Source organism: Plasmodium berghei (genome assembly GCF_900002375.2).
Source record: "Plasmodium berghei ANKA genome assembly, chromosome: 11".
NCBI lineage: Eukaryota > Apicomplexa > Aconoidasida > Haemosporida > Plasmodiidae > Plasmodium > Plasmodium berghei.
In genome coordinates, this window is record NC_036169.2 from 188,627 (window position 1) to 215,803 (window position 27,177).

Genomic DNA, 27,177 nt, shown 5'->3' on the forward strand with positions numbered 1-27,177 from the left:
TTTATTTTCTTAATCATAAAATGTAGCACACAAAATAAAATATAAATATATATAAGCATATATATATATAAATGTAAAACTATTATAATAAGAATACAGTTCGATTTAATTCTTTTATAATAAATGGGGGAAAAATTCAAACATAAATTATTTTTGTGAATAGCATATTAATAAGTTTGTGTGTTAACATATTTTGCTTAACCTTACAAAAAAAAAAAAAAATAATAATTAATTAAAATAAATGCATGCATATATTATGTACATATAAAAATAGCCCATGAAAATAGCACAAAACTGTTATATATAAAATATAAAAAATAAAGAAAAAAGAATAATGTCTCGAAGAATAAAATGCAAAAACAAATATATTTTTAATTATCCTAAAATTTATATTCCCAAGGATACACACATACCATATTTCATTTTCACATATTTAATTTAAATTTTTCTTTTATTACAAATTTATAAATCTTTATTTAATTTATTTTAATTGAATAAACAATATGTCAGATAATTTTATGCAAAATATGGAAATTAATAAAAAAGACAACAAGGTTATTAAACAATAAGTCCCCAAAAAAAATAACGACTTTTGTTAGGCTTGTGTATATATATATACTTTCATAATATAACCCTTATTATATTCAATCATATATTATATATACATATTTTTTATGAGCAGTTTCCATATTGCGTAGTATTTACATATCTTCCTTTTGTATCCACATTTATTCCAGTCATTGGGCATATTGGTAAATTAAATTTTAAAACGATAAGAGCACATATATGGATATTCACAATTGTGATACTATTAAAATATTTTTGAAATCATTATATATTCTTAGGTATCTGCACTTCAACAGGTATTATTCATGATTTCTCAGGACCATATACCATTTCTGTTGGTAATTCCTATATATATTATAAGTCGTAGTTTTAGTTTATTATACATATATGCTGCCTAATTATTTAAAAACAATATGATCAACATATGTCTTTATATGCACTATTATATTTTGAAATTTTAAGAATAAAATATCATCCATTCTTATTTCTAAAATTGTAGATAATATGGGATTTGGCGATCCAATGAAATACTGGAAACTTGACAAAAATAAACTTCCATTATCAATTACTGATTCTGTATTAAAAAAAAAAATTATAAAAATTATATATCATCAACTTATATATATTTCCTATCATATTTATCAATAAATTGCATTTATTTTTTATTTGATTTCATAGTCCTATGATGATGCCATAATTAAAGCGGATAATGAATTTTCCAACAGAACAGTACAAATAATATTCATTTTACATATAATATAAAAAATCATTATATTATTATTAATACACATTTTAATAATTATATCCATTCTATCATACCCTTTTTCTTATCAAATTGTATAACCTTATTATTTTTTTGTTTTTTGGATATTCACCTGCTTATTTCCTTCTTTTTCATTCAGCATAATTTATTTCGGTAAAAAATAAAATATTAATCTGTAATTCTTTTTTTAATTTGGAATATACACATTTAAAATTATCATATACATATATGTATCCCCTTCAGAAATAATTGCCATCATCATGTAGCTACTGCATTAAATAATATAAATTACAAAGGGAAATCTGATTGGTAAAATTATGACTGTTCATGTAAATTTGTCAAATATTTTTATAATTATATTGCATTACAATTCATACCTTCATAATGTACTATTTTTTTTTATTATTTAATTTTTTATAGGACACCTTTTCAAGTCTTTTTACATTTGACGATTTATGGTCGTTTTATTTCGTAATATTTCAAAATGATAAATTAATACATATATTATTCTTGCTTTTCATTAATTATATATATACATATTAATGGCAATATTTACCTTGCCTGGTCATATATTTTCCCATTTTTTTCCTGTACATTCAGCTGGATCGATGTTTTCGTAATATATGGGCCCTTTATCTCCATGCTTTTGCTAGTAATTTTTCTTTTTTTGATCAATTATATTCTTCAAATAAATTAGGGATATCCTCAATATATTTGTTTATATTTTTCTATTTAATAATTTTTTACTTTTTGGATTTATTTATTATCGGAAATGTATTTGTGTGAATTATGATACACATTTTACACATTCCTTATTTAAATAATCAACCACATTCATTTTGTTTATTATTATATTTTTATGAAATATATATTCCAATATCCATCCTCTTTTTTTCATTTATATAAAATCACGGTTATATAACTTTCTTTCGAATTATATTAATTTATGTTTGTAATAAAATAATAATTACATCCATCTCGATCTGCACAACATTACGATTTTTCGAACGTTTTTATGTGGGTCGTTTGAGGCTACGGATAAGTTCCAATTTATCTAAAAACATGAAAAAAAATAAAGAAATAAAGCAATGAAATAAAATAAAGAAATAAAGATAGCTAATAAACACACATATAACACTTTTCAAAGAAATGATATATGAATATATAGACGCTATAAAAATAATGGAAATTAAAAAAAAATATATATACATGCACACACAATAGTATATAATAATAATTGCTTACATCCTGGATTATGGAATATGGCAAAAAAGATTGATAATTATAAAAAGAAAGAAGATAAAAAATACAAGCACAAATATATCTAACTAAACTAAAAGGAACAGAAATCATTATTTTCATTACTGACTTAATGATTATATTTTTGTATGATAACAAAAATTGCAATTGATTATTTAAAGATTTTTTTTTTTTATCGTCACAAGGTTCAAGATTTATATTTTCATTTATATTTTCATATTTTAAAAAATAATTTAAAAGTTTAAATATAAGATATAGTAAACGCAAACAACATAATATGTTTAATGATATAATTTGTTTCACTAAAATTCGTTTTTCTTCATTTTTGCAAGTTTTATTTGTATCTGAAAATATATCCTTAACTATGTTAATATTTTTCCTTAAAACATTATTTATATATCTTTTATTATTGTATAAATAGCTTGATTTGTTAATAAAAAAGTTTGCAACTTTATTTATTCCCTTTAAAATCGATAATTTCATAACATTGTAGTGATTTTTTAGCACTTCTTCGATAGTCATGTTTAATAAAAAAATAGACATTATATGTATAAGACTAATATATTTACAATTATATTTATTACGATTCTCTTTTTTATTATATCTCAAATTTTGCAAAATATTTTTATTATTTTCAGTTAAATTTTTACGCTCTTTATCATCATAAGCCCATAAAGAGGAACTAGTATCCAACTCATGATTTTGATATATTTTATCATTTAAGCAATAATAATTAACAAATTTTGTAATTTTTTCATTTTCTTTTATAAAATTATACGACAAAGAATGTTTTATAGATATATCCCAATCGTTAAGTATAAATAAAAATTCCGTAATAGTAATATATTTATTTGTTATCTGAATAAAATATAAATAATTATATAATGTGTATATAAAATTAATTAATATAGTTTTATAAAGCTTAAAAAATTCTAAGCTTTTTATAAAATAAATTTTGTTATAATTGTGTTCTTCATAAAATGTGTTTGTATCAATATTATGTATAGTGTGATATATTTTTTCATATATATAAGAAATATAATGAAAATAAAAAATTATATATGTATATTTTTCACGCTCGTTATTCATATTTTCATATAGATTTTCAAGATTTTCATCCATAATATCTATTTCCATATTATTTCTTTCATTGTTTTTAATATAAAAAGTTAAATCATAAAAGGTTTGAAATATTTGATAAATAGAAAAAAAAAAATGGCAATTCAAAAAAAAGCTGTCGCAGTTTATATTTGTACAATTTTTGTCTTTTTTTGAAATTATGTTTTTCAAATTTGTTAATCTAATAATACAAGTTTTAGACGAATTTGATTTATTAGGGTCCCTTTTTATTTGTTCTAAGCATTCCCAATTATATCGTATTTTAATATTTCCATATGTTTTACTATTGCCATCTATTTTATCAGTGCTTATATTCACAAGTATTTTATCCTTTCCCTTATCACCAGCTTTTAGATAAGATGATCCAATTATACGAATCTCATAATCAATATTTTCAATATGTTGATAATTTAACGTTTCTATTTCTGTATTATTATTATTAATAAAATAAATTTGATCAAAGATAAAAAATATAAAATCATGAGTTTGATAATAATTTTGATCAAAATTCACTTCAAAGGTTTTAGACAAAAAAATAAAAAAATTATTATTATGTTCATATGATTTTACACCTTTTTTAATATGTATAAATGATTTATAAATTTCTGTAAATTGATCAATAATATTTTTATAAAGTAACGAACTTTTTGTAGATAAATTTAAATATTTTATTTCATCAAAATATTGATAAATAAAGTTTAAAGCATCCTCTTTATTTATATAACTGTGTGCAAGTATAACTGATATAATTGTTAAACTGCATTTATATAAATTTTTAAATAATTCAGAATTTATTTTATTTAAATTTTTTTTTATATTTTGAATATCATCTTTTAAATATGTAGAACTATTCTCAATTTTATATTTCTTTAAAATGGTGATATTTTCAATTGGTTCCTTTATAAGTTCCATTCCATCATTATTTAAGATTTCTTCATTCTTATTTCCAGAACTTTCTTTATATATATTAAAAAAAAATATATATATACACAATTTTAAAAGCAAGTTAGCATATTCTTCCTCTATATATATATGAGATGATAACAAATAAGGAATAAATAATAAAAGAGTTGGACAATTTTTCAGTAATAAATTTTTATGTTTTTCAATAAAAATATAATTATCTTGTATAGGTATTTTATCATATTTCTCTTTAGTTAATCCATTTGAATTTACAGAAATCATAATCATGTTTTTTAAAAATTCTGTTTTTTGATCCTGATTAAGGAAAATAAAAATGTGATTAATCCACTTTTTTGCCTTATTATACAAATAAGTTAATAATATTTGATTTTTTTTAAGATTTTGAAGATTTTGATTGCAAATAATATCATCTTTATTATGTCTATAATTCATATTACACATTAATACTATTTCAATTAATAGATATAAAAATGAGTTTATTTCGATATTTAATATATTCGTAAAAAAAAAAAATTTATTTAAAAAACTCAAAATACAAGCTTTTAAATCATTATTTTGATCATCCTTAACCATGCTTATAATAATATTAATAATTTTTACATTTTTAATTTCATTTAATTTTATAAAATTTGTTAAAGCATTTATATAAGTTGAATAATAATATAAATCGTCATTATCATTAATCAAATTTATACATCCATATTTATTAGAATGATTATACAATTTTTTATTATTATTAAGTGTATCTATAAATATATATCTTATTATTTTTTCTTCATATATATATTTTATACATAATTCAACTATTTCAAAAATGTTTACATACATGTAGAAGCTATACAATTCATCTTTATCTTCATAAATGTTTCTTATTTGATTACAAACTTCATTTTTTTTTTCTTTAAAATTTTTTATTGTTTCGATATTTACACCATTTTTTTCATAAAGACAATGTGTATAAAAATAACATATATAGAGAAGAAAAGAAAAATAAAAAGGAATAATATCATCTTTTTTTATTTTTTCATTTATTATAATTTTTATTTGATTAAATTCAATTCTTTCATTTATATTGTTCATCTTATTTTCTATTTCATAAAATAAATTTGGAATCAATTTAGAACCATATTTAAACATACTTTGTTTGAAAAATATATTATTATTAGTTTTTTCACATTCTTTAATAAAATTCTTAAATTTTTTAATCGATTGTGAAGATTCTGAATGTTTTGGAAATATTTTTTCAGAAATATCTGCATTATTTTTTTTGACTTTTTTGTCTGAACTAGTCGAATAAAAACAGAAAAATTCTTCATTATTTGAGTCATGTTTTGGGGAATTATAAAAGATGTCGTTTTCTTTTAAATCGGTATTTATCAAATTTTGTGAAATATCATGTATAGTATCTGTTTTATGAACTTTTAGAAAAGTATTTTTTATTGTATTTACATAATTATAAAAATATTTCAAAACAAATGAATATATATTGGTTATTAGAAAAATTATATAACTTATGTTAACATCATAAAAAAATGTTAATAAATTTAAATAATTTTTATAATTTTTATTTTCAGAATAATATAACTTTATAATAAAAAAAGACAAATTAAATAAAATAAAATGAATATAATTTTGTATATGTTTATATTTATATTTAATTATTTTATTTATTAAAATTAAAAAATAAAATAAATCATTTTTTTTATAATTTTTATTCTGATTTAATATTTTTTCATTATTTTCTTTAATATCATTAACATAATTTATATGCTCTTTAATTATTCCTTTTCTCCATATATCAATAAATTCAAAACTATTCATATTTATTTCTTCATGTTTATCCTTCTTTTCTTTTCCTTTATAAAACAACACAATTTGGTTTTTAACTTTAAAAGGATGGAATTCAATGATATAGAAAAAAGATAAAAGTGATTTATAAAACAATAAATATTCCCAATTATCAATTTGTTTGTAATCATTTACTGTTTTTATTTCCTCTGAAAAATAGTTAATTTGTTTCTTTTCCTGATTTTTATTATCCTCAAAATAGTGTATACATAAAAAATTAGAAAAAATATTAAAAATTTGCAATCCAGAATTATGGTAATTATAAAATATATCATTTTTTCCATCATTAAATATTTTTATCAGTATATATATTTCATATATAAAACTAATTCTTAGTGCCCCAATGTCATCAATTTTTATACTTTTTTCTATCAAATTATTTGCAAAATTTACATATATTACAAATAAGTTCCATATTTTTTCTTTATCTTTATTATTATTATTTTGAAGATTCAAAATCTTAATCATACAATAACATTCTTTTATCATTGGTACTATTATTAATTTTAGGGTTAACAAACAAATGTATATGTTGCTACTTGCTATATGTGTTAATATTTTTTCAATTACATGAAACTTGTCTACTTTTATTTTATTCTTTTTCTTTTCTTTATCCTTTTGTTCATTTATTTTGTCAATTTCATTCTTTTCTTTTAATATCGATAAGATATTTTTGTCGCTATTTTTGTCGCTATTTTTGTCGCTATTTTTGTCGCTACTTTTTTCGCTATCTTTGTCGCTACTTTTTTCGCTATCTTTGTCGCTACTTTTTTCTCCATTTTTTTCGCACTCATCTTTTTCATATTCTTCACCGCTTTCAATGTTTTGGTAACCTTCTGAAACGTCCCATTCATATGATAAATCATTATCATGAATATTATTAGAAAATATATCGAACATTTTAGGCACTTTTATTTTTTCCTTTTCGATTTGTAACTCATTATCAGATTCGGATATTTGCTCGTTATCTTCCTCTTCATTTTTATTTTTAAGGAAAAAACTATTTATATATTCCTTACTATCAATGTTTGAAAATATGTCGTTTTTTTCTAAATTCACAAAACTTGATATATCAGAATCTATTCCTTCATACATACATCTATGTAATATTACATATGTTTGAAATTTCTTAAAAATGTTTATAAAATATTTATTATATAAATTATATTTTTTTTTATTATTATTTTCCTTGTTTAATAAATTTATAAATATTAAAAGAATTTCAATCAAATAGTTAGTCATATTTTCATCATTATTATTTTCGATACATTCTAATTCAATTAATCCTAAAACAGTTGTTATATATTGAGAGCAACAATCTAATCCATAAAATGGAACACATATCTTTAAAGTTGTTAAAATGTTTTTTAAATTTTTTTCACTAATTTCTTCATTTTCAGAATTATAAAAGTGGTCTAATATATTCACAATTATATAACTTCCTAATCTTTTGTTAGATTTTAAACATTTTATAAAAGATTTTTGTAAATCTTCTTCACTTACAAAATCATATCGTCCATCTGTGTTAATGAATTCAATAGGAAAGTAATAAAATGCTATATCAATTAATGATTTTAAATATTCATTTTCTTTTTTCCATGAAAATATACTATTATATTGTTCTTTTTCATCATCTTTATTCTCAAAATCGTCATAAATATTTATCATAGGCGAATTTTCGCTAAGAGGTAATATATATTTATTGCATAATATATATATGATTTCAAATAAGAATAAAATATTTCTAGGATCTGATTCCCCTTCTAATTGTACTTGAATTTTATTAATAAAGTTTGGAATATTTGTTATTTCATTTTTAAAATGTTCTAATGATATTAAAATTATTTTATAATATTTTAATCTTACTATTTGTAAATAACTCGGTGCAAATATATGCTTGAATATTGTTTTCATAATTTTATAAACAATACAAATATTATTTTCTTTAATTTTTTCATCTTCTGATTCTTCTTCATTTTCGAATTCTTCAAAATCATTATTTCGTCTATTATATTTTTCATGATAATTGTTATAGCTACTTCTCCAAGATTCATTACTTTCATTTTCACTATTATAATTACTGTAATAATTTGATATTACATTTTCATTTATTTCTTCATTTTCGCTACCTATTATTTTATTTTTATCATCGGTATTGTCATTGTTACTCATATTATTTTTTTCCTTTTTATTTTTTGAAATAAATAATTTCTTATATTCTTCTGTAATCTCATCATAATATCGCATTTCTTCTAATTTCTTTTTATATCGCTCAAAAATAATTAAAAAAAAATTCAAAACACCATTTATACAATGCCAATCTTCAATTTTTTTAATAAAAAAATTAATTATAGCTCTAAAATATTCTATTTCTAATTCTATAAAATCAATTTCTTCAAATAATTGAGATATTAAATTTACCGATGTCCCTCTTTTTATATTTTCATTGCAAAAATTGTATTTCTTTAAGTACATAATAATGTCAATTAGCTTTTTATTTTTTTTATTCTGATCAATTAACCTTTTTTTTTCTGAACAGGTCATGTCATTTTTACACTCTACATTTGTAGTTATTGCACTGAATGTGCAGTCATTCTCTTCATGATTTTCTGTTTTTTCATTTGTTTCATCTACATCCTTTTTTGGATCATTTTCTATGAAATCAACTAACTTTTTTAGTATCTCGTTTCTTATTTTTTTTTCTTCTTTATCTTTATTTTTTTCATAAATTAATTCTATTTTTTTTTCTTTTCCATAACGAAGCATGGTTTGTTCAGGTGAAATGTATTCCTCTATCAGATTTTCCACTTCATCCATTTTTTTTAACAAGCATATCTACAAAAAAAGATAGTTTCCCGTGTTTTTATTATTCTCTTATTGTGTACTAATTTACAAATATTCGGATTGATCTATTATATTGATATTTTATGGATATGCAAAATTTGCGCCTATACATGTACATGCTATTATGTATTTTTTTCGCGGCTAGCTATTATAAACTGATTTTTATTTCCCGTCGAATTATCGCCCAATTAATATGCTTAAATTTCTTCAGTAGACAATATTTTATTTTTATTTTTTATAAAATTAAATATTCTCTATTTTTATAACTTTCTTATACATCCATATGTATATGTAATGATCAACCAAAATACTTGGAAATAATTCCAATGCTTTTTCTTCTATAAAATATATTTATGAATGATAAAAAAAAACAAAAACATTATTAATAACATAAATATTATGAACTATTCTTGTATAACACCATAGGATAATCATATACAAAAAGTTTTTTTTTATGTAAAGAAGCTTATAAATTTATTATGTTTGTTTAATGATATGATTCGTAAAACAATTATATATATATATATATATATTCATAACTATATTGAAGATTCTACAAATATGAACGAAATAAATAAAAATAATAATACATACATACATACAATGCATATAATGAAAAATAGAGATATTATATTCAATGATTGTATATATGTATTCATATTTTATGCTTGAATTTTCCTTATATTTTTTTCATATTTCACCCTATATTTTGTTTTTGATTTTTTAGGAATATTTGTATGTATATTTCCATAACATGCACTAAATACACATACAATACATGCATATTTTATCGCATTTTGTGGATTTAAAGTTTAAAAAAAAAAAAGGGAAATAAATAAAAATATTTATTATATATTCATACACATATTATTAATTGTATATATGTACTTATCCATATTCCATAAAAATTTACATAATTTATTTAATGATTTTTGTTTTCATAAACTCCATTCTATTTAAATATGTTATATGAATTTCTACATATATGTGGATATTATATATATAATTTATTTTCCCAAGTCATTATATCATTTTATTTTAAACAATTCAAGTAATTATTTTTATCAAAAATATTAATAAATTATTTTCTCATTCTTTATTAAATATGTACATATAATTATATTTTGCATTTATATATTATGTTTGTATGAATATTTGAATTTTTTTTAATACCTCTATATAGTTTTAGAGTATCATTATTTTGTTAACATATATTTTACTTGTTTTTTTGAGTTTGCCATATTTTAAATAAAAGGGAAACAAATATGTTGAAATATATCCCTTTTTTTTTTATACTCATAAAAAATGTATATATAATTATACGACTCTCATATATTTGAATATAAAATAAATGAATACTTGTTTATAAATTTAAAAAAGTAAAAATGGATATTTATATCTATATTCTACTCTAAAATTGTAATTTACAGATAAATTAAATTACATCATACATTATTGCAATGAAGTATAATAATATATAAGCAAAGCATTCAAATAATAATGCACATATTATTCAATTAAAAAGAAAGTGAAAATATATGTATATATTTTTAATAAAATATATATATATATATATATGAATGGATATTTTGTTCGTCTCTATTTTGGATGATAACATATCAGAAACTTAGACACATATTATTAAGTTAATTTTAATTCCTGAGTTCTATAACAACATTTTGAAAATATTAAATTTAGAAGTTTTCTAATTTCATCTTTATATCCTTTATAGGAATAATAATACATTAGTTAATTATATAATTAACATTTATTTGGGATGATCAATATATATGATGGCACATATAATTGAAAAAGAATTAAAAAATATAATAAAAGATATATATGTATCCCCAATATTAACTAATAGTAGTAGAATAGCAAAAAGAGAAATATCATTTTTTTTTGGATTAGATATTAATGAATTATTAAATTCATTGGGTGGATCTGATTGTTTAATAATTGATGAAAAAGAAAATATAGATTTAAGTTTAAATGCTAGCATTAATATAAATTACATAAATAAAAATAATACATTATCTGAAAAAACATTAAGTAATAAAAATTTAAAATTATCTTTTATAGATGTAGACGATTATGAAAATTTAAAATTAGAGCATATTGAAAAAGTCTTAATAGATACAATTTCATACAATGAACCACAATATTCTGATATATATAATAAATCAAATTTAGATGCATATTTTAGTAAAAATAATAAGGATGATATTTATACGAATATAAAATATTTTGAACATATATGCTTAAATTCGAAAATTATTCATAACCATATAAAAAATGATATAAAAAAAAGACAAATCCAAAATTCACAATATGATTCTAATACTTTTGCAGATCAAAAGCTTGGAAAAATCAACACAAAAAAAAAAAAAAAAAGTCAACACACAAATGATTCCACTACATCTGATTCTTCTTCTGAACAAAATAATATAACTCGTATACAAAAATATAATGCTTTTTTTTTGCCATGGTTTTATAATTATTTTAAAACTTCATGGAAGTATATGCATCTATATAATAGTTTACCTATTTCCCCTTTAGGTATTATATGCATATGTAGCACAAAAGATAATGATATTATTAATTTATATAAATCTATGATTAATTATAATATTAAAAAAAATAATGTATATACTAATCCAAATATTCCTAAGTGTATAATACTACTACATGTATCAAATAGCGATGATGATGAAATAGAAACAGATGTTCAAAAAAATTTTGTAAATATTCAATCAAATTTTTTAAATTATAAATGTCATTTATTAATTATAAAAGCTCGTAGATTTATAGATGCATGGAATAAATATTATAATGATAAAGAACCGCAAATAAATTTGAATTTTCACAATAGTTTATCAAGAAATATAAATGAACCGAATGAAAATATACCTCAAGATATAAAACAAACAATAGAAAAAAATACATATATCATAGATAATGAAAAAGACAAACAATTTGACAATGTAATATATGAAAATAACAAATACATAAATGAATCACAAACAAAACAATACCCTAAGCTTAATTATATTCAAAAATTTTATGCAAAATATTTAACTCCAAATCCTTTTAAAGAAATTAACAATAATAGTAATATATCTGTTTATAAAAATGTCAAAGATGTAGAAGATTTTCAAAAAATAAAAAAAGAATTAACTAATTTAAATAAAATATATGAATATATAAATTCAGATAATATAATATATATATGTAAAAATACACCTCTATATATTGACAATATATATTTTTGTTCGTGTTTAAACCATATAGATATTATATCATTAAAAATATTTATACACAATTTTATAAAAACAAAAGTACTTTCATATATTACTTCAATTACTAATAATATAAATAATCTAATATTAAGTAATAAAAAAAGTATAAAAAATCAATTAAAATTTATGTGGAAAAAAACAAAGTTTAGTTTTACGACATCTGATGCAGCTTTATATGTTGCTGAACAAACAGGCAATGCTATTATATCAGCAGCACATAATGTATTAGCATCTAATATAGATATTTCGCAAGGAAAAAGTAGTTTTAAAAATACACAATTAATTGATGGAACAAATAATAATAACCAAACAAATTATTCTACTTATGAAAATGAAAAAATTATTCAAAAAAATGATCCAGAAAATTATGACAAGAATCTTAATTTTGGTGTCGTTGGAAATGATCATTATGATAGTGCATTACAAAAAAACAAAGAAGAGGGAATCATAACTAATATATCCAAAATAGAAAATATTGAAGAAAATGAAATGAACACATATAATAAAGAGTCATTAGAACATATGTATAAAACTTTAAGTGATATTTATTTTATTTTAGAAGAATATGAACTATCTTATAATATATTAAAAATATGTATAAATGAATTTAAACATAGTAAAGAATATGGTTACCTAGCAAATTTATATGAATTATTTAGTTTATGTATTTTTAATATGAATAATGTAAATAAAAAAGATATATTATATTATCTTGATATGAGTTATCAAATGTATTATAAAATTTTTTATTTAAATAATATGTTTATATGTTCTATAATTAATTATTATATGTCTATAGTTTGTGAAATTAAAACCGAAGAAGCGGCTAGTATACTTGCTAATGCAAATTTTGATTTTTCATGTATTGATGATAAAATTAACACAAAAAACAGTATGAGCAAATTAGAATTTCAAATTAATAATATTCGATCTGCTTTATTATTAGAGCAAATTACATATAGTTATAAAAAACACAAACACAATAAAATTAAAAATAAAAATTCAAGTTTTATAATTGATAATATCCAAAAAAATAATTTCCCTCGCACCGCATCTCAAGAAATTCCTATGAATCATCAAAACCAAATTAAAGAACTAACTTATAATACTTCAACAAATTCATTAGTTGATGGTAAAGACATGCATAAAACTGAAACTGACAAGCATATTAAATCTGTAAATAATAATAATAATTCAGTAATATATAACACGAAAAATGATGCACTATATATTCACAACATGCGTCAAGGTGATGTTTATGCGCAAAATAGAGACAATAATTCAAATTTCGAACATATTAAAAAAATAAATAAAATGGATGAAATAGAAGATGTTAATCAAACAAATAACCTAAAATATAAATCGAGAAAATATTTATTTGATTTAACATTAGCAGGCCATACATTTAATAAATGTGGATTTAAAAAATTAGCTTTATTTTGCTATTCAAAATCTTTAAAAAAATATGAAAAAAAAAAAATGAAACATATATATGAGCATTTGCATTTCATGATGGCACGGCAAGCATTTAGCATAAATCTATACTATGAAGCATTACAACATTATATATGTATTTTGAATTCTATATCTAAATATTATGAACAATCTTATGTTCTTAATAAAAATATTGATATATATTCAACCTCAATTGATAAAGAAATTAACTATATTCGAGAATTTGCTTATGTTTACAAAATATATATGGATAAAGTATTAAATATGTTTACTAAACTCAATGGAAAAGAAGTTAATACCTTTTCAGAAAACGATTATATTTTTAGAATTGATCATGGAAATAGCGAAAATAGTAACATATCATACACATTTAATAAATACAACAATCCTGATGATATTATAAAACCTTTAAATTTGAAAATTCCATTAATTTGTCAAAGAAATGATGAAAGTTTATTTGCAAATTCAATTTATGTATCTAAAACAAATATATATAAATTAAAAAAAAACAATAGTATAAATAATATTAATTATTTTGATATATTTGAAAATAATTTATTTAAAATAAAAAATTACAATACAACTATACTAGATATGTATAGCATTATGTCAAAAGATATTAATTACACTTATAGTGACAATATTAATTGTTTAAATTATTTATTTATTACTTATAAAAATTTTATTAATGCCATATATAACAATCTTATAGATTTAGAAAATAGTGAAATATATGTCCCTGAAAATGTTATGCAAAAAAAAAATGAATGTTCAAACGAAACTCACCAAAATATAAAAAATGAAAATATTGAAATATCTGAAAAAACGAATCAAAATACTATTATCACAAACAATTATATCAATCAAAATTATAATTTTTTTCAAAAATCAGTAAATATTTCTCCATTTTTTTCCATAGAAAATAAAAATCTTTTTATTTCATATACAAATGAATTAAGGCAAAAACTTAAAAATAGTATAGAATTTTCTAATAGTGCTCAAATTAAAAATATATATCAAACAAATTTTTCGAAACACGAACTTCAAATTAATAATAAATATATTCAATATGCAACAAAAAATGATTTTATTTTTGTAACTTTTACTTTAAATAATCCACTTCACACAAAAGTAGAATGCCAAGCCACACATCTATGTGCATATTTTTATAATAAAAAAATAAATCAAGATATTATTGTTGAAAAAAAAATTCTTATTTTAGAACCCAAAGAATCTCGAACTTTCACATTATATCTTCGCCCGCTAAAACATGGATTACTATTTATATCAGGTATTTTTCCATTTTCATTTTATCTATTTCCAATCTTTAATATTTCATAATTTTCATTTTATCTATTTCCAATCTTTAATATTTCATAATTTTTATTTTTTACAGGAATTGTTTGGGATCTGTTCGGGCTCGTAAAGACATATCAAAATTTTTACACACATGGATTAAAACAGTTAAACAAAAAGTTTGACAAAATACATAAATTAAAATATGATGAAATATTTAATGTAGATGATGATATACAAAAAAAACAAAAAATAATTAAAAAATTAAATAAAGAAAATAATAAATATATATGGTCTAATAGTATAGGAATGATTCAAAAAAGAAGTTTGAAAAAAACAGATAGTTACGAAATAGATCATAGATTATTATACTATATATATGACAAAACACATTTATTTGATTTTATATTTGAAAATATTTATTCTAAAGACAGAAGAAAACAAAATAATTATGAAGTTGATTTAATAGAACTATTAGAAGGAGAGGGAATGGAAATCAAATTCAAAATTGTTAATCATTCAGAAATACCTCTAACATATTTGAGTTTGTGTATAACACCGTGTACCTTGTTTACATGTTATAAGCTTGTTTATAATAGCAATAGAACATTTCATATTTTAAGTGATATATCTAATTCCTCACAAAAATGTTATAACACAGAATCAAATAATGATAATCCTGTTTTTGTATATAACGAATTATATTGCGAAAATTATGTGGATATAAATAACTGTTCCGTTTTTAAGCAAAAGTTTAAAAATAAAAATATACAAAATATAAAAATAAAGGGAAATTTTAAAAAAAATGACACATTTGTTTTATATCTTAAAGTTGATACAACATATAGTGGATTTCATAAATGTATGATAACTATGTTATGTGGAAATGATATAAATAATAATACCGATTCAAATAAACAAACAAACAATATAAATAATAATTCTTTAATATATCCTGATATGTTTATAGAAAAAAAACAATGTTCTTACTTATTTTTCAGAATGATTAATGTTATACCTATAATTAAACTTATCACATATCCTTTAAATAAGTATAACAGTGAACAAAATTTTATTTATTTCCTTTTTCATAATTTATGTAAAAATGGAATTTATTTATATAATTTATATCTTGAACATACTAACAATAATACGGATAAAAAAGAAAAATATGTACATATGAATTTTACAGAAAAAAATGTAGAAACAGAACATAAATATATAAAATTATTTAATTTTTATTCTTCAAATATTCTATTTATAAAAAAAAAACAAACTTTGACATCTCTGTTTTATTCAGATAAAAATATAATACACAACAACATTTCAGAAAATTATTCTCTGAATAATACACACGTTTTAACCCCACCTCTTTACACTTCCTTCTTTCTAAACATAAATTGGATATTTAAACAATCTGGTATTTTAAAAAAAGGATGTATAAAAAAAAAAGTCATATTTCCCAATGATATATTAACTTTTTCTATTGACCTATTTGACAAAGACATATTTATAAATAATAAAAAAGACAAACTTATAAAAATTGGAGTTAATATATATAACAATTCAAATTTCGATATTTTTGACTGTTATGTACATGCCAGGGAAATGGAAGCAATGAGCTTTCTTTCCTCAATTGATGAAAATGATGATAAAGCAAGTATTACAAGTTTTGATGATAATGATACAGAATCTATAGATTATAAATATATGAATTGTGATTATGAGGATCAAAATGTTTATGACCAAAATAATGAACACAGTTCTGAACATAATTCCGATTTTTCTGAAATATATGAACATCTAACCAAAGATTTTAAAAATATCAAATCTGATAATTTTATAAAAAATGAGCATATTGAAAATCAAACTAAAATAGAAGAAAAAAATAAAATAATTTCTCACTATTCTTATAAATCAGTGTTATATGATGAAATAAATATTCAAAAAAATTCTATAAATGCAAAAATGAATATATCAAAATATAACCCCATAACGGAAAATTATTATAAAAGTGACAATAATGATTTTGAAATATCAGTTTTGAATTATTCTTCATGTTTTAATAATAAAAATAATGAAGATATTCAAAATATGAAAAAAAAATTAAATTATAGTTCAGAGAAAAACAATATTACAGATTTTCCACTTGACTTGCCTCAAAAATATAAATTAACTCACCAAAAAAAAAAAAAAAAACTTTACAAACATTTTGTTCATAATACATTTATACACGATTACAACAACCCTAATGATTTTCTTCGATTAACATATGATGAAATTAATAAAAGAGAAAATAAAAATCCTGAACATTTTATTTCGATAAATGGTTTTACATTTGTAGGAATAATACAAAAACATATTAAAAAAATCAAAAAACACACACAAAAAAAAATATTTTTTAATATCCTTTTTACAAAAGAAGGAATTTATAATATAAATAAATTTCATGTAGTGTTTAAGTTGAATGGTGAATTTTTTATGTTTAAACCTTTAAATGAATTAATTGTCCAAATCCACAAATAAATATTACAAGATATCCTTTTATAATGTGCTAAAGTCTTTTATGTAAAAGAATTTCCATAATAAATGTATATGCATAAAAATTATGCATATATCTACACTATTACTTGTTTTCTTATTTGAAGAATAAATTTTCCGTATATATACATTACCCAATTATCCCTTAATTTATTCCCCTTTTTAATTCCTTATTCTTTGGATTTTTTTTTTATTATATATATTTTTTTTTTATTATATATATTTTTTTTTTAATTAAAATTCCTAACTATAGTCCGCCTTAATGTTATTTTAATTCATTTTATTTGTATAAATGTATATAATCAATCCGAATTTATTAAAAATTACGCGATATTTATTTTAATTTTTAACCAATAGAAAAGGGCAAGGAAAACATAAGTACTGTTTAACCTTTTATTTTATGAAACTTTTTCAATCAATAATACATACACAATTTAATATTTATGCCATAAAGGGGGGAGATTAATTTTAGTTCCCATTATAGCCATTTTACTAATATATGTATATTTTTTTATTTAACCCATATATCATGATATCCTTTTTTGAAATATGTAATGGTGATTTATTTTTTCTTTTACGGTAATGAGACACATTAAATTTTCACAATACAACATCCCCATGTATATATGATCTGAATAAAATATAATAAAAATATGTAAAATAAAAAATAGGAAAATAATAAAATAGTAGAAATAAATAATAATACCAGCGTAATTATACGTATATGTAGTGATCGAGTTAAATAAATTAAACTACTTTAAAACAGGAAAGAAAGAAATAATTGAAATGTATTCTAAATATTTTTGTTCAATTAAGCATATATACTACGTGCATATATTACATATATATATTGCAAAAAAATAAGTAACTTTTTCATATTTATAGAAATGCTCTAATATCTAAATAAATATAATATATACAGCCAATTTAAAATGGCTTTATGTTTTCACTTTCTTTGATCTTTATATTCAAGTAAAAATAAATATATAATAATATATAGATATATATATATATATATATAGCATAATAATTCATATTTAAATATAATTGTTTATTTTTATTAACAGTTCATAACATTTTTTATGTTACTTTTTAGATATTTGCTTATACTATATTAAAATTTTATGACCCGTTCATAAAATTATGAATGATTTTATTTTTATTTTATTGCTTTTTTTGTGTGTGATTATATTAATGTGTACAAATTACTTGATTTAAAACATTTTTAAATCCATTTTTTAATTCTTCCCTTTTTGATTATTATTGCAATTACAATCATAATTGTTATATTTATTTCCTTGCATTTCTATTCTCCCCGTTGTTATGCGAATATATCTATAATTATTTATGGTAATGTTCCAAACGCTTTATATAATCAAACGCAATATAATTGAATTTGATCATTTTGTTTCAGTTTAAGAAATGTACTTTGATTAAGCATTTTCCCACCACACCAATATATGATATATATATATATATATTCATATATTTGTTTATTCAAGTATTTATATATACATGTACATATACATAAAATACGATTGCAATTGCGTATAAATACACGCTTTCCCTTCCCCATATGTATTAAAAAAAGTACAGATTCGTATATATGAATAAATGGCTCAATACAACGACGTTTCTAGTATAGTTATTGATTTGGGATTTGAAAATATCAAACTTGGTTATTCAGGAGATGAAAATCCTAAAAATGTTTTTAGTTCAAATGTTGGAATCCCTTTAGATTTGGATGAAAAAATAAAAAATGAAGTATATAAAAAATGTTTATGTACAAAAGATGAATTTTATAAGTTTAATTTAATATATCCCCTATTTTATTTACAACCACGTGAAAACATCAAACTAAAAAATTGTTTATATATAGATGATAAAAATAATTTTAATGTTAATGAAGATGTTTTAGAAAAAATCCTTTTTATGAATATAAATGGGGATAGATCAGTATATAAGTTAATGCAAAATAGGATCAAAGGTTTTATAGGTAACAAGTTATATAAGCAAACAGACACTGGAAATGAATATATTGATGGCGATAATATTAATGAAAATGATAAAAACTATACTGAGGTAATAAATAACATCCAAATTGATTCCGAAAAAAATAATTATAAACATATTACTAATGAAACAAACAATTTAACGTCTACTTTAAAAGAATGGAATGAAGAAAATTGTTATTTTGATCTTGATATAATTGAGAACAGTCATATCGATATTTGTGGTATTAAAAATATGTTGAATAAGTATAATAATGTTAGTTGTGGGTTAAATGAAAACATGGGGAATTTCCCTTATGTATTTTCTTTACCTAATAAAAGAAATAAGAAAATTAAAACAAAAATTGCTGAATTATTATTTGAAAAATATGAAATCCCAGCTATTTATTTTAATTCAAAATCTATATTAACTGGATTTGCTTATAATAAAAAAGTATGCTCTGTTGTTGATGTTGGATCATGCTATAGTGATTTTTCGATATGTAATGACGGTATAATTGATGATAAAAATTATAATATATATAATATTGGGGGTACAAGTGTAGATATGTTTTTAGAGGAGTTACTACAAAAGTATAATAATTCATCTCTTGTTCCATATTATGAATCTAGCAAGGAAAAAAATATGCACACAAATAAAAAAGCTAGCTATAACAGTGATAATGTTCATATTGATTATTATACCAAAGCAAAGTATATCCCTTTGAGAGATTTAAAATGTTATTTATGTGAAGTAGCAAATAGTGAAAATGAAATAAATAAAGCAAAAAATATAACATTTAACGAACATGTCGATATATATATATTGCCAGATGGACAAAATATTAATATCACAAAATTTACTAACATTGCTTGTGAAATATTTTTCACGCCATCATTATTAAATGATACAACCATAAATAGCCATTTAAATAATTTGTATACAAAAGATAAAACTTTTGAAGGTATTCCTATTACATTATTTAACATGTTACAAAACATTAAGTCAATTGATCACAGACAAGAATTACTAAATAATATTATTTTAACAGGATCTTCTACTTTATTCCAAAATTTTAATGAAAGGTTTATCAACGAATTTGCTAATTTAGATATGCTGAATAATACTAATTTCCAAAATTACCAAGTATTAAATAATGGCAAAGAATTTAAGAAATATTCTTCATGGAAAGGCGGAAGCATATTATCATCTTTTAAAAGCTTCAACTCTTTTTTTGTTACAAGAAAAGAGTATGAAGAATTTGGTTTTGAGATTGTAAATAGAAAATGCTAAGAATTATTTTATTTGGGTTAAAAGTAGTACACTGAATTTTTATTTTTTTTTTTAACATGAACAAAATTATCCACCCATTCAATCATATATATATATGTGTGTGTATGCATGTTGTTGTATTCCCTCTATTAATTTCACTGTTTTATTTCGCCGTCTTATCTTTTTTATGTATATCCCTTTTCATATTTTGTGCAATTTTTTAAATGTATAAACTGGAGAGTGTCAATTCCCCATTTCGGCTATGAATAGGCAAGACATAAATCAAGCATATTTTGCTTATATTTTAAAATGAAAATAAAAAAATATTTTTTTGATTAAATTTCCCACATTTTGTCATATTCCAAATAGTATATATCCTATAATAGCAATAATTGTATACTTTCATACTGTATATATCCAGAAATATTTTTTAAAAACCTTTTTTATCCTCTTTCATTATTTTATTTTTAATTTTGTTCTTTTCGCAACATTTACAATTTAAAGCGATAATTTATTATTCCTTTAAAGAAAAATAAAATAATAAATAAATAAAATACGAAATTAAAATTATAAAATAATGTGAAAACCGTAGAAAAATACCAATTCATAGCATTTCCTATTCATATTTTAAATAATACAAATCAACAAAAAAAATTCATACAATACTATTAAAATAAAAAAAAAAAAATTCAGTTAGCCATTTAAGCATTTAGCATATAATAAAAAAAAATTTGCATAAATTTATACTATTTTTTTTTCTCTCTTTTTCGTTTTCATTTTTTTTTTTTACGAATTCAGAGTGAAGCTCTATATATTTTGTATAATATATTTGTCTCTTTATAATAATATTTATGTTTGTAAAAATAAAGGATTATTTCTTTTATTTGATATAATGATTGGTCAAATGAATATTAATCATATAAAAAAAATAAGCTAAACAGCATATTTTCTTAAGTTTATTTTAATTACATTATAAATAAACTTTCATTAGTATTATTACCATATCATAGCTTACATTTGTCTTATTATATTTTAGTTTATGTTTTTTAATTTTTAGGTGATTTGGAAAAGATAAAACGCCAAATTAAATGAAAATTTAACCAAAATAAAGAAATAAAAATAATAAATACAGTATTGTGTGAACATAAAGAAAACATAATAAGCACCTCAAAAGGAATACATACAAATGTAAATATTTCCATAGTTGAATTAACGAAAGAAATGATAAATGGCGAGTCACATACTGTAAGTTGTAGAAATACTTGTAAAAATGGAGAAAATAAAAAATCAGTAAATAATGATAACTGTTCAGAAAAAAATGAAGACAAACATAAAAAAAATCATGATAATAATACAGAAAAGAGAGAAAAAGAATCGTATGAAAATTCAATATTAAAAGCAACACTATTTTTTATTTTGTTGGCTCATACAATTATAATTTATATACTGATAAGAATAAAAAAAATAAAAAATATAAATTGTAAATTAAAAGATAAAACTATTATATTTATATCAGAAATAGTAAAATTTATAATATCATGTTTTTTTTATTCAAAAGAAAATCAATTTAATATAAAAATAATAAAAAATAATTTAGTTAATATAATTGTAAATAAAAAACTATATCTTATATATTTAATGTTACCAAGTATATTATATTATATACAAAATATTCTTTTTTATATTTCGGTATCAAATCTTCCTATTCCTTTATTTCAGTTATTACATCAATTCAGAATATTTGTAGTTTTAATATTTACATTTTTAATTTTAAAAAAAAAAATAAAAAGGGAAAAAATTTTATCAATACTATTTCTATTTTTATCATTGATATCCCTCAAGGATTATGGCATAAATTTTACCAACTACTTTATAAGACAAAATTATAATGCCACAAAACATATTGATATATTTAATATTCCAACAAATCATCATAATATAACAAAATATAAATTATTAAATCAGTTTAATGTATTATTATTTTATTATATTCTTGAAAAAAAAACATTGAATAAACATGTCTTAAAATTACCTATATTATTATTATTACAAAAGCATGAAAAAAAAAAATTTAAAAAACTATACAGTGAAACGCATTCCCAAAATGATTTCCAACGTCATAATAATCAATATTATATCAAACAACTTTTGCAAAATAACAAAAATAAAGACAAAACTAGTGAAACAAAAACATCTATGTTAAAACAGTTTAATATCAACACTGATGTAATAAAAAATATGAATAATAATATAATAGTAGGAATTATTTCGACATTTTTAATAACATTTATTAGTGGGTTCTCTAGTGTGTTTTTAGAATATGTATATATCAATTATAAACATTCTTTTTGGCTACAAAATTTATTTTTATCTTTCTTTACAATAATAATAAGTTTATTAACAAAAAATTTAACCATATATTTTGATATCACAAAATCACAAAAAAAAGACGAAACCGTTAAACTGCAAAAGAGCAATCGAGGTGATCACGAAAAGAGAAATGAACAGAATATTAAATCACTTACATATATCCCTTTGGAAAAAACAAATTACCATATTATTAATAAAATAATTTACTATTTTTATAAATATTTTAATTCATTTACCGAATTTATTTATGTTTCTATCCTCATATTTTTAAATGGTATAGGAGGAATCATAACATCTGTATATATAATATACGCTGGAAGTTTTTCAAAATTTTTTATTACACCAATTAGTTTGGTATTCAATATTTATATATCTTCTATATATTTTAAAGATTTTGAATTTACTGTTAATTATTTGGTTTCTTTAGTATTTGTATTTTTTTCTTTGTATCTTTTTTTTAAAGACAGTTTAAAACCAGTAGTTAATAAACCCAAATAAATAACAAAAATAAAAGCATTAATGCAAATACCCATATATGCCTATTTTCTATCATTTTTTTAAAACTCATTCATACGATATATGTATATGTGTGTATCCATTCTCTTTACTGTCTTATTTTTATTTACATTTTTTAACTCATTTAAAATATACCATAATTTTTTGCAGTTTTCTTTACTTTTTTAAAAACATTAAAAAAACTTTAAGTTAAAAACAAGCACACATGATTTGTTAAGAATAAAATGTTTTAACAAAAATATGGGATAGCAATTTTGTAAGTTGCATTCCACCGATAAAAGTCGAAAAAAATAATCAAATGGATATATAAATTTGATGAAAATACTAATTCTCGAAAAAATTAAAATCGCATAAATTTTAATACTCTCTATTTTACTGGTTCATCTTTTTCGAAACTTAAATAATTAAGATACGTCAAAAATAAGAAACCCAAGCATATGCACATAGATATATTACCATGGATTCAAATTCAGAGAAAAACATACAGACTCTTTATTCAGTTGTATTATTATTTTTTTCATCCAACGTGTTCTTACTTGACTTATCTTTATTTTGTCTAATTTTTCCTCGTTTTTTTTTTTTATAATTTAATATATTTCTTCCTATTTTCATTTCATCCCTTCCATTTAGAAAATCATAATTTGCACTTCCTCTCTGATTTTTTTGTTTTTCTTCAGTATCAGATTTTGATTCAGTCATATTTTGATCAGTTGTTGGTGTGAATAACTTTTTAATCGTTTCTTTTTTTTTATTTATTGTATATTTCGAATTTTCTGAATCTTTTGAATTTTTTTCTTTCTCAAATTTATCAAATGCATCTTTATATATAACTGGCAACCATTCCATAGAATAAGCAGAAGAAAAATCTCTTATTTTATCCATATCAAAACCTTTTAATTTCATTCTTTGATCTCTTAATTCATTTCTTTCTTTTAAATATCTATTTAATTCTGCGTCATAAATTTCTTTATGTGTAACATTTTCTCCTTGCTTCCTCAATCCGATTTCAGCTATTTTTCTAAAAATTCGTGGTTTTTGCACTGTCGAATAATATACCATTCTTAAATGTTTTAATTCATCTTCTGTATATTTATTAGCTTTATATATATATTCATGTAATTTTAAATAATTTTTCATAATATCTTGACTTTTCTTTTCTTTTGTGTCTATTAAGTTTGTATATTTTCTTAATATTAGTGATGATTTTATTAAATCTTTTTTATTTACATATTCTTCAAATAGTTTATTTATTCTTTCTTTTTCTTTTGGATCATATTTAATTGGTTCATTTAAATATGGAGTAAGTTTATTGGGATCTATTCGAATCCGACTATTTCTATATATTTTTCTTTCTTTATTTTTTTTAGTGCTTTCATGTTTTCTAAAAGCTTCAGCTAATTTCGTTCCTTTCATAGTTAAGATTTTGGTATATAACAATTGTACTTTTTCAAGTTTAATATGATTTGGATATTTTTTAAATCTTTCTATCAAATCTTTATATTTTTTTGTTTTTTCTATTATTTCATATTCATAAGACATATTTGCATATTTTTTTTCATAATCAGAATCACACACATTATCATAAATATCTATAGGCTCAGATACGGATTCTTTTCCTGTCGAAATAGATGTAGATGTATTTTCTTTATCTTCTCCTTCTGATGCAATTTTTGCACAAAATTCATCTAGCTCATTATAACGATATTTAAAATTTAAATAATCTATATTTTTATCATTACCATGTTGAAAAATGTATGTTTTTATCAGTTTTTTCAAAATATCATCAACATTTTGTTCATTTGGATAAATATATTTTAATTTATTAACAAAAATATATGGTAATGAATTTAAAATTTTAAATGATTCTTCTTTTGTTAATACATTTGGATTTTCTGTTAAAATTTTATAACAAGTATTTATATCATCATGATATAAAAAAAAATAAAATTGTTTTTTCAAAACATATCTATCATAAATTTGCCCATATAAATCGTCTATGCTCTTTATATCTATTTCTGGTTTATCTCTCAATCGAGTTTTATAATTAATATATGTTACATTATATTTTCTTAAAACATTTTCATAATCTGTACTGAATTCTTTTGGATATAATTTTCTATTTACTGTAATTACTGGCATCTTTGCCATTAATTTAAACAAATTTTTCTTTTTTATTGATTCTATTTGGGAATTATCTTCTTTTAGTTCTTTATTTTGCATAAAATAATATAATGTGTTGTTTCGAATTTCATTTTTCTTCTTTTTATTATATAGTTTGCTATTTCTGATTAATCCATTTTCAAAAAAATATATATTATCCTTATATTTTGATTTTAATTTCAATTTATTCTTCACATTTATATCACATAAATAATTTTTAATAAATCCATTAACTCCTTTAATTCGTCTATTTTTGTATTTATTTGGAATATTACAATTATAACTATTTTTATTCAAATGGCTAGCTAATGATACTGAATTCTTTTTAAATTCCTCTCTATATAATATTCTAAAATTTGTTTTTATTTTTTTTATTTCATCTTTATCTCTTAAATATGTTACATACATATAGTATATTAAAATGAAAATGACAAATATTTTCATATTTGTTCATTTTAGTATAGACAAATAAAATGCTATAAAGATGTGTAAAGTGATAAGAACTAGATGCAAAACAAAAAAGGTAATGCGGGTTCAGATTATGCAAATATACCACATGGAATATAACAAAACTTTAAATATCTCAAAAAAAAATTAGTAGGATCCATCATACCATTTTATCAAATCACTGCTATCTTTTATTTTCCAATCTCTAAACAAAAAAAATATTCAATCAATTATAAGTTACCCCCATGAATACCCATTTATTTTATTGCTTATACACATGTATATATATACACTTTTCTTGACCCCCAATATATAACTACAAACCCATCATACCGTTCTTATCTTTTCTTTCTTATATTTTCTTTCTTATATTTTCTTTCTTATATTTTCTTTCTTATATTTTCTTTCTTATATTTTCTTTCTTATATTTTCCTTTTTTATATTTATTAAATAGGAAAAAAAATGTTCATTTTTTATCTGTAAAACTTTCCACCATATTAGTAC

The 27,177-nt window shown here is 20.4% G+C and overlaps 6 protein-coding genes across 6 annotated transcripts; 4 read left to right on the plus strand and 2 right to left on the minus strand.

The window, feature by feature from the left end:
• Positions 1–503: 503 nt before the first annotated feature.
• PBANKA_1104500 (conserved protein, unknown function) lies at positions 504–2,027 on the plus strand (the record flags this gene model as incomplete). The annotated part of the gene is made up of 9 exons (XM_034565570.1): positions 504–554; positions 683–752; positions 846–905; positions 1,067–1,143; positions 1,246–1,296; positions 1,470–1,483; positions 1,574–1,639; positions 1,751–1,801; positions 1,931–2,027. The coding sequence occupies 9 exons, from the start codon at positions 504–506 to the stop codon at positions 2,025–2,027; spliced, it is 537 nt and encodes a 178-aa protein (XP_034422254.1).
• Positions 2,028–2,297: 270 nt separating this feature from the next.
• Positions 2,298–9,298, minus strand: PBANKA_1104600 (MMS19-like protein, putative; the record flags this gene model as incomplete). Its single annotated transcript, XM_034565571.1, has 2 exons — positions 2,298–2,384; positions 2,576–9,298. 2 exons carry the CDS (start codon positions 9,296–9,298, stop codon positions 2,298–2,300), a joined length of 6,810 nt encoding a protein of 2,269 aa, XP_034422255.1.
• Positions 9,299–11,118: 1,820 nt separating this feature from the next.
• On the plus strand, positions 11,119–17,901 carry PBANKA_1104700 (trafficking protein particle complex subunit 8, putative; the record flags this gene model as incomplete). The annotated part of the gene is made up of 2 exons (XM_034565572.1): positions 11,119–15,370; positions 15,476–17,901. 2 exons carry the CDS (start codon positions 11,119–11,121, stop codon positions 17,899–17,901), a joined length of 6,678 nt encoding a protein of 2,225 aa, XP_034422256.1.
• A 1,629-nt stretch (positions 17,902–19,530) lies between these two features.
• Positions 19,531–21,201, plus strand: PBANKA_1104800 (actin-like protein, putative; the record flags this gene model as incomplete). The annotated part of the gene is made up of 1 exon (XM_034565573.1): positions 19,531–21,201. One exon carries the CDS (start codon positions 19,531–19,533, stop codon positions 21,199–21,201), a length of 1,671 nt encoding a protein of 556 aa, XP_034422257.1.
• A 1,200-nt stretch (positions 21,202–22,401) lies between these two features.
• Positions 22,402–24,048, plus strand: PBANKA_1104900 (UDP-N-acetylglucosamine transporter, putative; the record flags this gene model as incomplete). The annotated part of the gene is made up of 1 exon (XM_034565575.1): positions 22,402–24,048. The coding sequence occupies one exon, from the start codon at positions 22,402–22,404 to the stop codon at positions 24,046–24,048; it is 1,647 nt and encodes a 548-aa protein (XP_034422258.1).
• A 510-nt stretch (positions 24,049–24,558) lies between these two features.
• On the minus strand, positions 24,559–26,670 carry PBANKA_1105000 (conserved protein, unknown function; the record flags this gene model as incomplete). The annotated part of the gene is made up of 1 exon (XM_034565576.1): positions 24,559–26,670. One exon carries the CDS (start codon positions 26,668–26,670, stop codon positions 24,559–24,561), a length of 2,112 nt encoding a protein of 703 aa, XP_034422259.1.
• Positions 26,671–27,177: the final 507 nt, after the last annotated feature.